Source organism: Pleuronectes platessa, chromosome 19, assembly GCF_947347685.1.
Source record: "Pleuronectes platessa chromosome 19, fPlePla1.1, whole genome shotgun sequence".
Classification (NCBI taxonomy): domain Eukaryota; kingdom Metazoa; phylum Chordata; class Actinopteri; order Pleuronectiformes; family Pleuronectidae; genus Pleuronectes; species Pleuronectes platessa.
This window is the reverse complement of record NC_070644.1, coordinates 20,186,728-20,201,462: the sequence shown is the minus strand read 5'-3', so window position 1 is coordinate 20,201,462 and position 14,735 is coordinate 20,186,728. Positions and strand designations below refer to the sequence as shown.

The window sequence follows — 14,735 nt, the reverse complement described above, 5'->3', positions numbered from 1 at the left end:
GTGATTTTGATTGCTGCCCTTTTACACCAACATGTGTCTGCACTTTTTTTAACCCCCCAAAAAAAGGAACCTAGTTAGTGTTGAACTGCTGCTGAGCTGCTTTTCATTCAGCTGCATAAGCAGAAAACAGCAGAGAGCAAAGTGCACGACTCAGATGTATTTACAGAACTGGAAATGGTCGTTTTATTAGTTTATTTTTGTATTTTTTCTTTATTGTTTGTTTATTTATTGGACTATTTACAACAATCAATTTTAGTTTAATTATTTTCACTCTTGTGATTTACAGAAAATCTAAAAAAGGGAAAACAAAACTTAAAGAATCTCAATAATCACACAAGCTTTTCCTTCTTGCACTTTAAATCTTCATTTATACCAAATACATGGATGAAATTATGAAATGACACCAAAACTCAAAAGCAGCAGAATGAGTAACAATAGTCGATTTAGTAATAGTTTTCTTTTCAGTCTGATGTTTTCATGTCTTCTGTGGTATAATATAATAATTCATTTATTTTCTGGGAGGAGATCTGAGTTCCAGAGAGTGAACAGAGGTTTGTGAGCCGACTCTGTTGATACCAGCAGAATAAATAGTGGACCTGTGTTAGCTCACAGGCAGATGTTTCATCACAAAGACCTTCCAGTAAATAGTCGGGTCCAAAGTCCAAAATTTGACTCGAGTTTAGACTTTAAACAAACAAAGAGTCAGTGACACATTTTCATGTTTACTCTCCTATTTGTACTTATACTGTTAATACTAAAATGTAGGTAAGGTTTTAAAACTGAGGTTTTAAAACATTCTGATGTTTTGTTTTCAGACAAAAATATTTTGTCACATTATTCGTTCTCTCGTGGTTCAGATGATTCGTATTGATGGTCTCTCTCTCTCTCTCTCTCTCTCTCTCTCTCTGTATCTCTGTATCTCTGTATCTCTCTCCCTCTCCCTCTCCCTCTCTCTCTCTGTATCTCTCTCTCTCTCTCCCTCTCTCTCCCTCTCTCTCACTGTCTCTCTCTCTCTCTCTCTGTATCTCTGTATCTCTCCCTCTCTCTCTCTCCCTCTCTCTCTCTCTCTCTCTGGCTCAGTGTGTTTGTGGCACAGCGTTCATATCCACAGATCAATAGTGCCACCTCCTGAGCGTGAGGAGGATTAATATTCTCTCCGATAACATTTCAGTCAGAAACACAAAGAGAAGAATTCAGTCGTATATTATAAACATAAGGAACATTTATATTTGAGTCATTTAACTACTCACTACATACTTTATATATGTTTTTATTTAAAAAGTTACTCAATTTTCAAATCTGGTTTAATGAAAAATTGCTGTTGTCCCTAAAATTTTGTTTGATTCCTAACATGTTGTTATTGAACCCTCTGTTTTTAACATTTAACCATAAACATTATTATAAATAACTTCAAATGAAAAGAGTGTAAATATTATAGTGCATGTGTGTTCTTAACCTGCGCTGTTGCCAGGTCATTAAAAGCCGTAGAGCGAGGCTGAGAGGAAACAGGAGCAGCATTGTGGTTGTGTGTGTTTTTACGTGTTTGTGTGTTTACAGCGATGACAGCTTCCCCTTACATAATAGTTTTGTTACTGAATTGAGTCTGTAAATGAATTTGTATTGATCGGGCTCCGACTCGTGCATACTTAATTCAGGGAGGTAATCAAATCAAACGCACCCACACCTCCTCCTCCTCCTCCTCCTCCTCCTCCTCCTCACTGACTGACAGAGACTGAACAGCAGACACATTAGAGAAGGTGTCAGTTTAATTACCTCAGACATCGTGGTTCAACCCTGTTGGTTGGTTGTAGTTTGGTTGGTTAGTTGTTCGTTGGTTAGTTGGTTGTTAGTTTGGTTGGTTGGTTGGTTGGTTGTTAGTTTGGTTGGTTGTTTGGTTGGTTGGTTGTTAGTTTGGTTGGTTGGTTGGTTGGTTGGTTGGTTGTTAGTTTGGTTGGTTGTTTGGTTGGTTGGTTGTTAGTTTGGTTGGTTGGTTGGTTGGTTGGTTGGTTGGTTGTTTGGTTGGTTGGTTGTTAGTTTGGTTGGTTGGTTGGTTGGTTGGTTGGTTGGTTGGTTGGTTGGTTGGTTGGTTGGTTGTTAGTTTGGTTGGTTGGTTGTTAGTTTGGTTGGTTGGTTGGTTGGTTGGTTGGTTGTTAGTTTGGTTGGTTGGTTGTTAGTTTGGTTGGTTGGTTGGTTGGTTGTTAGTTTGGTTGGTTGGTTGTTAGTTTGGTTGGTTGTTTGGTTGGTTGGTTGTTAGTTTGGTTGGTTGGTTGGTTGGTTGGTTGGTTGTTAGTTTGGTTGGTTGTTTGGTTGGTTGGTTGTTAGTTTGGTTGGTTGGTTGGTTGGTTGGTTGGTTGGTTGGTTGGTTGGTTGGTTGGTTGGTTGTTTGGTTGGTTGGTTGTTAGTTTGGTTGGTTGGTTGGTTGGTTGGTTGGTTGGTTGGTTGGTTGGTTGGTTGGTTGGTTGTTAGTTTGGTTGGTTGGTTGTTAGTTTGGTTGGTTGGTTGGTTGGTTGGTTGGTTGTTAGTTTGGTTGGTTGGTTGTTAGTTTGGTTGGTTGGTTGGTTGGTTGTTAGTTTGGTTGGTTGGTTGTTAGTTTGGTTGGTTGGTTGTGTGGTTGTTAGTTTGGTTGGTTGGTTGGTTGGTTGGTTGGTTGGTTGGTTGGTTGTTAGTTTGGTTGGTTGGTTGTTAGTTTGGTTGGTTGGTTGGTTGGTTGGTTGGTTTTCATACCGAGCTAATTTCTTTTGTGAAAGACAACAAACACATCATGAAGTATAACAAATTGTGTCGAGACTCAGCTGAGACGTGTGCGATGTTATTACACTTGAAGGGATTCTGTGTTCCAGGTTTGATTGTTGATAGAAAGATGAACAGCTGCACTTCCTTCAAATATCAGCTGTGAACTTCTGACTGGATCCTCTGTTTGTGTTTCATGTGAATTCTCCTCCGACATTGAACTGTTCAAATATCCCGAACAACACTAATACTCTTATTGTCTCTCTGTCCCTCTCATGTCCTCGTGGTCCCTCCCTCCTCGCAGCTTGTAAACGGAAGGAGCAAGACACGGCGAAGGATCGCAACAACACACCAAAGAAGTCGCGGCTGGTCTTTACCGACCTGCAGCGGCGCACCCTGCTGGCCATCTTCAAGGAGAACAAGCGGCCGTCCAAAGAAATGCAGCTGACCATCTCACAGCAGCTGGGTCTCGAACTCACCACCGTCAGCAACTTCTTCATGAACGCACGCCGTCGGAGCCTGGACAAATGGACAGACGAAGGAGGCAGCCCCGGCGGCCACTCTTCGGCGTCCAGCACTTGTACCAAAGCGTGATAATGGATGGCGTTGAGGGAGTGGGGGGGAGGGCAGCGGTAGGGATGGGTCTGGGTGGGGGTGGGGGCAGCAGAGATGCTGGAAGGGACGACGGGGGTGGAGGGCGCGGGTCGAGGTTTCGTCCGATCAAGACGGAAAAACCAAACTTTTTACATTTTTTTGTTTGTTTGTCTGTTTTGCTTTCGTGGAGGGGGACTCGCTGAGACGGGGGCTGCTCACTGCGACGACTTGTTTGTAGCCGAACCGCCTTTTACAAACTCATCCAAACTCCATCAAGAAGCCGAAAGGGTAAACTCATCTTAAAAACACACAAACCTCACTGGGAAAGAAACCTGTGAATCATAGCCTCCTGTGGGACAGTGAGATCACACACTAGCCCAAATACCAAAGACTAGAAGACCATGTAGGTTTTCTATTATGCAATATAAGCTAGGAACTAACCAAACAAGAAACCCATCACAGCTTTATGACTGCGGAATGTGTGAGAAGCTCTGGGATGAGATAAATAAATCCTCTGAGGTGCTTAAACACTCAAATATTCAAAGACGACAATGACACATCAGAGTTCTGGGTCTGACACGGCTGAATTCAAAAAGCTGTTTCTGCAGCCGGGCGTAAAATCGGACTTTAGATGAAATCTCCCTTTTTTTAACCAAACCAAAGACATAACAGGGGACGGAAGGGATTTTTCATTTAAGAGAAACTAAACCACAATCAAGCATCAAAGTTAGAAACTGTTCGAGGTCTTTCTGCTGTGAACCTTGTTTAAAGATTTAACAAGGAACTGTACTTTTTATATTTCTGCTAATTAACGTCCGGGTGACGGAGGAAGAAACCGTCCAGCGACTGTTTTCATTTCACAACCACATGTGAGAACAAAACCTGTTTCCCCCTGAGACACTGATCTCTGAAAACATATATGTTATAATCTAGATGGTACATGGATTATTACTCAAGTACAAACAAGACTTAATCACCTGTGTTCAACCAAACAACAAGTTTTCTGTCACTTTACGGACAAATCTCTTAATTTCACCAAAGAAAAATCAGCATGTGATGATTTGACTCTTTAAAAGAGGCAGTGAGCGTTCGTCAAGTTAGGAAATGGCAAAATATGCAAGCACAACCACACACACACTCATAAACACACACACACGTACACACATTCATCCAGGCACATGCAACTTTCCTCATAATTTGAGCCGAGACGTAGAATTACGAGCTTACTCAGCATTCAGTGGATTGTTACTGTATAAATTATGAATATATGAAAAGTACGTGAGCACAATCTTAAAGCACATTTTCTTTGCAATAGAACTGGGGCTCTCTGCCGAGTGGTCTTCACATCGTAGAAAACTCAGGATGCCATTTTTTCTAAACAGCAGCTGAAATCCATTCGGCATCTGTCATTATTATGTACAAACACACACGTAAGACACAAAGACACACACTGTTGCTGACCAACACACACACACACACACACACACACACACACACACACACACACACACACACAAAACTTTAAAGAGTAATTTTCCCAGAATTCCCACCCTGACCAAAACCTCGTCAGCTAAACCAAAGCTAAGCTCCAGTTTACCCCGGCTTCATCCATCCATCGTTAGCATGTGAACTCCACTTAGCATCTTAGCACGAGCACAACTTTTTTTCTCATTTAGAACAAAGATGCTATGTATTTGCATTGCTAAAACAAAATGGTGCTATTTAAAGACATGTTAAAATCTCTGGTCGAAAGTTCGTGACCTGAAGCTCAATTTGGATTTAAAAGCATAATTGTTGATGCACAAACTACAGCTCTCATTGAGAGACAAAGCACCAGAGGCAGTTTGAAGTTACCAAAATCGAAAAGGTTTTATCTGTGACTCCTCCACATTTATGTTGCTGTAAAAAACATAGATTTAATTGGAGAAACAATGTGAAACATGAGGAAATCCAAAGAAAGTCAGTAGTTTGTTTTCAATGTAAAACTCCACTACTGGCACCTTCCTCGCCCCAAACATCTTCTTTAAACATCTTCAGTGTTTACTGAAAAGGTTCTGAGTTCAAACCGGCTCAGATTCAACCTTCTGGTGTAAATCCAGCTGTAGAACTAAGATGCTTTTTGGAGCTGCCATCACAGATACCCCCCCCCCCCCCCCACCCCAAGAAAACATGGCGTCTCTCACCACATCAGCGAAACCAGCGACCCAGCTGAGCCTGCGGAGGACGAGCTGTCCGGGCGAATCAGGGCCTTTGTAATAGTTAAAGAGGACAATCTAAAGACGATGCCTGGCAGGTCCGTCTCTCTAAAGGCTCAGCGAGCTGGGACACACGAGTTCATGTCAGGACGCTGCAAACAAACCCTTTTGAGTCTTTGGGCGTAAACTTCAAACTGTGAGAATTATCAAGATTTCTACATCCTTGTTGAGGGATCGAGTATTTTTCCACTTGATTTTGTGGAGGGAAGAGAAATCCGACTCCGACGTGTGTTTGTTTGCAGCGTTGGAGTTCGATGCTTGGGTCAGACGATGGAACAAACCGTCAGGCGCGTTTCTGAAACTGCCTTTTGACCATTTAAGTTCAACCAAGCGTCGCTCACAACCAGATCCTGCCCCTTGATTTTAGTTTACGTCATAATGTACAGCCTTTAAACATCGTGTAAATACTAACGAACAAGAAACCTCAGCCCCCCCCCCCTCCGTTTTAACAGCCTTCACCAAACGCAATCACCTCATAAATCATCTCTCACTCAAGCTACCAAACCAAAAAATTAACCAAACCAAAGGAAAGGCGTCAGTCAGCAGCCCCTGCTCCGGGGAAAGCCCCGGCTGAGTCCCGACCCGCTAGCGGCGAGCCAACGGCTTCAAGAACGATTTAAAATAAAAATGGACACTTGTGACTTTTTCTATTTATTGACAAATCGAAACCAAAGAAAACCTTTTTCTGCACCTAACTGTTCCAACAAACGGAAAAAAACTAGCTGAAGATGGAAGAGAATTATTACCAAAAAGGAAAAATACCAAAAAAAAGAGTGTTAGCGACGAAGAGAAGGACAAAGGATAAACGGAAGGACGACATCACGGAAGTGGAGAAGTAGCTTTGTTGTGCCCGATGCTGCGTCGGGCCGTCTTTAAGGGAAGCAAGTCGGTGACTGAAAAGGGTAAAACCACACGGGACGGAGGGAAAGAGCGAATGGAGGACGACGACGGCCATTTCCTTCCCTCTGACCCACAAACAAGGCAGAACATTAATGTGTCTCTCACGGATGAAGAGTGTCTTTAACGTGTGCCTATGCAGTTTTTCAAAGTAAAAAAATGGTTACGAGAACAACAGAAACCTCATCAGCTAACAAACCAAAGATTCACCGTTAACTCCAGCAGCAGCTCGACTCCCCCCGAAAAGAGCAAACTCAACTTTGGCTAATCCGCAGCTCGACACCAGAGAAACCCCCGGGTTAGCATACAGGCTAAAGAAGCTTGTTTGTCCTTTAACTTTCAAGATAGTAACATTTCTAACGATCCTTAATTTATTTTACGAGTACCTAGCTTAATTTCCCTGTTGTTACATTACACCAACTTCCAAGCTAAAACGTCCAGAACATCAGATATTTTAATAGTTGTTCCTCCAACATTGAACAGTTTTGTAAGAATCGTAAAGCTTCTCTCGCTGTCTCCGTTTGGTTTTGGTTGTTTTCTCCGCCCGTCATCCGCCTGCTCCACAGGACAAACTCTACCTCCAACTATCTCCAGCAGTAGCAACACGAGCTGCCAGACAACAGCAAGGAGGCAGGTTGTTCATATTTCCTCTTTGCGTTAATGTTCAAGATGAACGTTCGGTGCAAAGCCGTGGAGGAAAGAACTAGCTAGCTCCTATTCTAAGGCTTCCATCGTACAGTTTTTGCTGTTGTCTGGCGAGCGTCCTACTGCAGAGAGAGTGACAATGTGACGCTATGTGAACTGTACAGTACATACCAAAGATTTTCTGCTGTACAAACAGTAGCACACTGACACCTTTCATTCCCATTTAGTCGTCCAGATCCAGGATCTGCGATCGCGATCAATCAGCTTATTTTACGTTTAGATTTTTGTTTTACTTTTCACCAAAAGCCAGACGGAAACAGCTGAAGCAGAAATAAGCAGGAATTTGAGATCCTTTAAAAACTACAAATAATAATGACCAGCACATATTTATTAATTGAAATTTGATAACAAGGAAAACACAGATTTCCAAATTAAATGTTCCAAATTCACAGATGTGACAGACTCGGGTCTGAGGACTGAAACCAGAGAAACCTCGGCTGGTTTGTGTGGAAACGTAGAACAACACATTCTCCATGTTGGAGGAGGAACTCGATGAGTGGACACGCTCACTGCCCACGTTAGCTTGTTCTTCAGGGGGGAGGAGCTACGCTGCTGCTCCATAAGTACAACGACAATAATGAAACAAAAACCAAAAAAAACACTTCATCGTCACCCGCTGAGAGAAACTGCTCGAATATCGGTCAAATAGCTTTATCCTTAGTTTTCTCTCTCTCTTTCTGTATGTAAAGCTTTTAGTCCAAAGAATCCTCCGCCCACCTGACCCTCCCATCATATTGACCACGCCCAGCGGAGGGGCGTGGTTTGAGGTTCAGGGGGTGGCGGCCATTTTCCATTCCCACTTGCAGTCGTGTCTGGATGAAACCGGCGAAATCTGCCAAACCAGAAACAGAGAGAGAGAGGGTTCGAATCCCGAAACCGTCCCAAAGAGGTTTTGACCACTTGTTTGTTTTTAAGTACTTAGAAATGATTTGCCAATACTTATGTGTCAACTAATACTACCACTATGTTTCTTCCTAGGTTTTTGCAATATGTGATTTTTTGATTTAATGTAATTTATGTTTTCTTTTTAATTGTGAATTAATTTAAGCGAACAAATTTTGTTGCCAAATCTCCCTCTGAACCCTTTCCCTGATGATTAGCTTTGCCAAAGTTTACATTGTACGTTTCCTTTTCTTTCTGTTCGACCATGTATTTATTTATGAGGTGTTTTAGAACACACTAGTTTTGTACTTAATAATAATTTAATGTTATTTAATTAGATGTAATTGTTTTTTGATGAATATTTATGAGTATTTAAGAATGTTAGTTGCATCAAAGATGCAGTGCTTGTGCCAGGCCTGTTAATTTATTCTCTGTTAGCTTTACGTTAAAAAGCAAATGAAATGTGTTATGAATGTTTAGACTCGACGACAGGACAATGTAGGAACTTGCGATTAGACGCACGTTTTTCTGAATGTCAACACTTGCTCTCACTCGTTAGCCAATCAATATTCTGTATTTGTCCTGGTAACGATTTTTCTTTTACGAAATGGAAACAATCTCTTGGTGACAGATAATAACCGGCTGAATGATGAGCACTGCATCTGTTTTCCTTTGATTTTCCTTGTGATTTTATGGCTAATTTATTTGTCCTTTTGATTTGATTTTGTTTTGCGACCTGCTGACCAGTGTTGAACAAGCAATGAGCTTCAGACTGATGTTCACGTGACACCTGATCAGGTGACCTGAGGGCCACACGCTGACTCACCAAAGATAAGTGGAATCCTCGAGAGGCCAATAAACTGTGTGTGTTTACATCCACGCAGCTCACACACCGGTTCACGTCTTATTGTGATTTACATGATTACAAACAACAACATCACCTCCTTGTTGTACGCAAGAATCAAACTGATTTTAGCTGCACCTCATGTCAGACATCTTAGCGACTGACCTGGTGAAAGAGGACATGAGAAAACAATTTTTATATTCGTGTGCACGTACCAAAGATTGTGCATATTTGTGTTGGAGCTGAAACAGGATGTTAAGTTTCTGGTGCACACGTTGTTACACTCCATGTAAACAGGAAGTCATCAAAGACACATTAGTGACGCTCAAACAATCACAATTTGCTCATTTTGTTGATTTAATGGACATTTTGATTTGTAGGATTTTGTTATTTGAATATAATCCGTCCATCAGGTTCTGTGATGTCCTCTTTAAGATATTTGACACAACACATCTACACATCACCTGATTTCTGTGTGTGTGTGTGTGTGTGTGTGTGTGTGTGTGTGTGTGTGACTGCGTGAATGTAAACACACAGACTTGATTCGCTCGTCAGGAAGGAAAAGTCCCTTAAAGTTCGCTGCTTCCCAAACTGACTTGTGTGTAAAAAGTAAAAAAGAAAAACGTTCTATTTCGATAGTGAGAAGCAGAGAGGCTACCTCACTGACTTTCCATTTGTCCTTTTAATCGTGTTGATGAAACCAAAGAAACCAAAGATTCTTTTCCTCTTCAGTACGGTCTGCGCTCACCTCCATGACTCTCTGCCACACTCTCCTCCTTCCCTCTCTCCTCCTTCCCTCTCTCCTCCTTCCCTCTCTCCTCCTTCCCTCCCTCTCTCGGCCTCCCGTCGTCTTTCCTCCTCGTGAAGAACACGTGTGAAGTGTGTTAGCGTCGGGTCGGATGCTGAATTTCAGGGAACACGGGCTGAAACACACAGATTGAACTCTGATCTGCACGATGGAATCTATAGTTTGGACATTTGCTTTGAAATGATTCATTTAACACAAACTTTAATTTGAAATTTAGCCAAATGTCAGGCAACGAAGAGACTTAAGAACTTGTATATTCTGGTTTCTTCTGAAGCCACGGGACCAGAACCACAAACCAGACGCTACACAAACGATACTGAAATTAATTCAATTAAAACAATATGCAACTAAGATGAGTTTTCTGGGATCAAAACTTAGAACTTTGCCCTTTTGCTTCCCTTCTTACGAGCTTGTGGCTGTAAAATCAAATCAGGGAAGCCAAATGGCTGAAGGGACGAACCTGTGGCTCAAGGGTTCGGTCAGTTTTCAGTCTTCTAACCTCGGACGAGTGCCTTGCTCTAACTGAAGCAAAGTCGAGACTCTCTCTCTCTTTGTTGTGCTTCAAACGTTTTGATCTGGTGCTTTGCAATCAACACAAAGACTTCCAGAGGGATTCCAGAGGGATTCCTCTTCTGCTCCACGATACTAGTTGTGATCATAAAACTAAATTAATCAAACACGCATAGAAATCAGATTCTTTTAATCAACATTTATGAATAATTCTTTCACAAAACAATGAAGATGTTGAAGGAAAAGAAACAAAATTTCAATAAAACATCAGAATGATTTTGAAAAATAGACGAAATTATAACGAGAATATTTCCTTGGAATCACAGGAAATCATAAAACATAAAAGGAAGCTGGATCATCAGAGATCTTAATTTACCACGACACAGTCTCTCTACCTTGTATTTGATTAAATCCAGATAAATACGTGGAGACTCCGCCCCCCTCCCCCTTCTCCCCTCCTCCTCTTCCTCCTCTTCGTCTTCCTCCTCCTCTTCCTCCTTCAAATGGTTGCAAAGCTTTAAATGATGAACCCATGGAGACAAGCGTGTGCGCAGACCGTGCTCTTTACCGAACTGTTGCAGATATACCTCATAGACACTAGTGGTAGGATGTTATAATAGCGTATGTCATAAATTATTCACTTGCTCTTCTTCCTTTTTTTTTTTTTTTTCGGTAACTGTAACTTAAAAATGAAACAAATGTGGGAAAAAAAAGCTTTATACATTTTTAAGTTTTTTTTTGTAATCGTTAAAAAGGTGCGCTAAAACCAAAAATGAGAAATGCTTGTCTTCTTCTATGCTCTCTCTCTTGTTGATGTATTTCCTGTTTGCTCTCCGTCCTCGTGCCGTGGACGGAGAGATTTATGCTTTCAAATTTTGTTTTATATTTTTGGGGTGTTATTTTCCAGGGGGCGCTGTTTTCCTCATGTGGATAATTGTTTTTTTGGGGGGGGGGTGGGGGGGGGGATCGGGAACATTGTTGGAATGATGCCAGAATAATACCGGCTTCTCTGATCCATCGGTTTCATTTTAAATCCGAGTTTCATGCATCGTTATTTTAAAACCTGCCGTCATCACAGCTTCATTCACACACAGCCTATAGCCCAGACCTTATGCATGAGTATATTTACGATTAGCTAGCCGTGTAATGCATTGTGATTATTAATCTTATCAGTAGCTCCCTCTCATTTCATTTCACACTCTGTTTGCTCGACCACACAACTTTACGTTGCATTAGTCTGACCTTTGACCTGCTGAGATGAGACATGGAGCAGGAATCAGGACATTTCCCACTGAGATAGAAAATCTGTCAGCGAATGAGGACACTCGGGATTAATGTGAAGTTTAGATGAAGCACAGCTCCACTGACCTGGTTCAGCTCGAGCTCCATGTTCATGAACACCACTTCATCCAAACCTGAAAATCCCAAAGAGAAACGGAGGTTATTACGAGGTGTATTCAAATTATGAAATGATTTTAAAATGAAGCAGAACTTACCTGAGATCAGAAGAAAGTCAGGTGAATGGGAAGGTTGGTCTTACTGGGGCAGTGAAATTATACTCTGTCGTTTTAACCACTTTAAAGTAGAAAAGTGGAACATTTCAGCCACTAGGGGGCATAAAGTGACAACTTCACATTTGAACAATGCAAAAAGAGCGAGAGAACAAATGAGCAAATGAACAAATCGAACACAGACTCCCGATAACAAGAAGATGATGTCCTTACAGAGTTTCCTCTGAATCCAGCCTCAAGATCGTTAGTGACGGAGAAGAAAACATCAGATTTTACAGTTTGATGCTAGCGTCACATCGAGACCAAAGGCCGAAGGTATTTTGAGTTCTAATAGTGTTAATAACAAACGAAGCACTTCCATTCGTACACGTCTTCCATCGTTGATCTGAGTCTGAGCATTGAACTGATCGATGACCCTCGAGTCGTCCATCTTGATTTACTTGATTTACTCCACTAGGAGGATTTTTATTTACTTTTGCAAAATCAGAATCAGAATCAGAATCAGAAAGGATTTATTGCCAAGTAAAAACACAAAAGATCTTTTGTGTAACAAGATAAATTTGCATCATATTTCTGGATCTGATTTAATCGTGTATTTAATTTGCATTTTTCAGAACAAAAAAAACGGTTTTGATTTGATCATCAGCAATAACAACAGTGAGAGGTCAAAGGTCACAGGGTTTTTGAACAGAACGTTTTTTTAAATTCACTCCCGAGCTGAACATCCACCGTCATCAAAGTGTTGAACAAATGATCCAATCACAATCTCTCCCGCCAAAAACCCATCAATCGTTCATTTCCTTTCCATTTACTGTTGGGTTTTTGTTTTTTTTACATTTTCTTTCATAGTTGTCGTACAGTAATCAAGAATCAAATTATGCATTTTTATTTTTTTACATTTGGTTGGAACAGAAAAGAGAAGTGACTGAAAAATTGTGGTGTGGAATAAAAAACGATGATCAAACATGAAGGAGATCTTTGGAGAATTAATGTTGTTCCACTCTATGTATAAAAGACAGAAAAAAAAAGTCAATAAAGAAATCACAATGGTCTGATCCATGTATATCTGCCCCCCCCCGTGTTTTCTTTACTACAAATACACTCAGATTTTATATCTTGTGTTTTCAAATGTGCTCTTTGTGAGATTAACGTCTCATTTACGCTGCTTGTTCGTATGAAAAGACAAAACGTCCTCATAACTCCATGTGTCCTGTTCGTTGTTGCATGGTTGTTAAGCATTATATCCACTAGAGGGCAGTGTACCTCTTAAGAAAGGGAAAAGCCGATGTTTATTGTGTTACCGGAGGAAGTTTCTCACAAAACTCTCTTGGTACCTTTAAAAAGTTCTGCCATTGTTGACGTTTCGTCCTCGTGTCCTTTAATCGTCTCTCTCTTTATTATCGTCTTCGTTGTCCTCCTGTGATTTCTGCCTCCGTCACATTCCGTCTTTTCCTTTGTCTCTCGTCTCCATCACTCACTTCTCTCTCTCTGTCATCACACCAGCGTCCATCTCCTCCCTTCAGTCCAACCTGTCACTCGTCCCCTTTAACCCTCGTCCTCGTCCCATTCAATCACCCGCTCCTCTTCCTCTTCCTGTTTCCAGGGAGACAGCGGTCCATCCTGTCACTGTTAATCAAACGCTGTCTTTCTATTTCCTGCCGGTCAGATGCCTGATCAGGAGGCCGGGGGGGGGGGGCCACAGAACGACTGAGTTCTAAAGTGAAACACCGGTGTTCTTCAACCGGACCTGCAGCGCCACAAACAACCTGCAGGGGGAAACGTCGGCTGTGGCAGAAACAGATTTTATTCTCATCGCTCCGAGCATCCGACGAGCTGTCTGTCAAGCTCCCCCCCCCCCCCCCCCCCTCCCCCCAGCTCCCCCCAAATATGGTTACTAAAAAAAACAAGATGGCGCTGATCACAATGTCAAACCACATCCCGGTGGTTCGATGCTCGGCTCCACGTCCGATCTGAGGAAGCAACGAGGATCAAATTAATTCATGAAACAAATGGAAGTACCGTACAGGACATTCTCGCTCTTCTTCTTCTCCAGAGATTTAATCGTGTTCAAGGAGAACATGAGCTCCACCTGCTGTTCACCTTATTTGCATGAATGGAATTTGTACTAGATTTATATGAGAAATTGGAAACTGAGGATTGAATCATGTGAGAGATTCCCATCAAACCCTGAGAGCTCCCTCTGACGCCCCCTGGTGGCCGGGAGCAACAACACGTCACACTTTTTGGAATCGTGAATCAGCAGAACAGATTTGTTTGAATCCATTCCCTCTCTGTCCTCACCCTTTCCTTTGTCTTCTTCCCTCCTTCTCTCTCCTCCTTTCATCCTCCCACTTCACCTCTGTTGCCTCCCTTTAATTGTTACCTTCCTCTCCCTCCCTGTTGTCTTTCATTCCTCTTCCTCCATCTTCTCCCAATTTTTTTTTCCAATTTCTCTTTCACTTTATTCCTCACTCCGTCTCTTTCTCTTTAGAAATCAATGGTCGTTCTCTAAATAGGAGGTCACGGGGGTTGCAGGCGCTCGCGTCCCGGCTTTTCAATTACTGGCAGCCTGCAGTCACCGCAAACACACACACACACAAACACACACACACACACACACACACACACACAGACACACAATCAGCCCCTCCCCCTCAGAGCTGCTGGGCCGACAAAATAAAAGATTTTAGAATTAAAGACAGATGTGAACGTTTAAGAGTTCGAGAAGCTACAGACTTTTGGTGAGTTACTGGACATATTTTCCTTTCTTTGCTCTGTGTGTCGGGCTGTAGGTGGCGCTAAAGCACAGCATTAAAGGTCCAATGTGTAGGATTTACTGACATCTAGTGGTGTGTCCAGTGTAGTCACATGGAAGGCCTGCATGAAAAAGGAGTCACTTTCTTAATAAATAAAAGATATTGCACATTTTCCGTTGTTTCTCAGAGAATAATTCACGGATCTTATTGATATAATTCAGGCACATCTAGACGACGGATGTC

The 14,735-nt window shown here is 41.9% G+C and overlaps 1 protein-coding gene across 1 annotated transcript in view; it reads left to right on the top strand.

Moving 5' to 3' along the window:
* The window catches only part of onecut2 (one cut homeobox 2), a 34,207-nt gene extending 21,408 nt beyond the window's left edge, over positions 1-12,799 (top strand). Inside the window, exon 2 of the mRNA XM_053411723.1 lies at positions 3,035-12,799. Coding sequence (XP_053267698.1) covers positions 3,035-3,324 — 290 coding nt within the window. The 3' untranslated portion in view covers positions 3,325-12,799. The remainder of the gene's footprint in view (positions 1-3,034) is intronic.
* Positions 12,800-14,735: the final 1,936 nt, after the last annotated feature.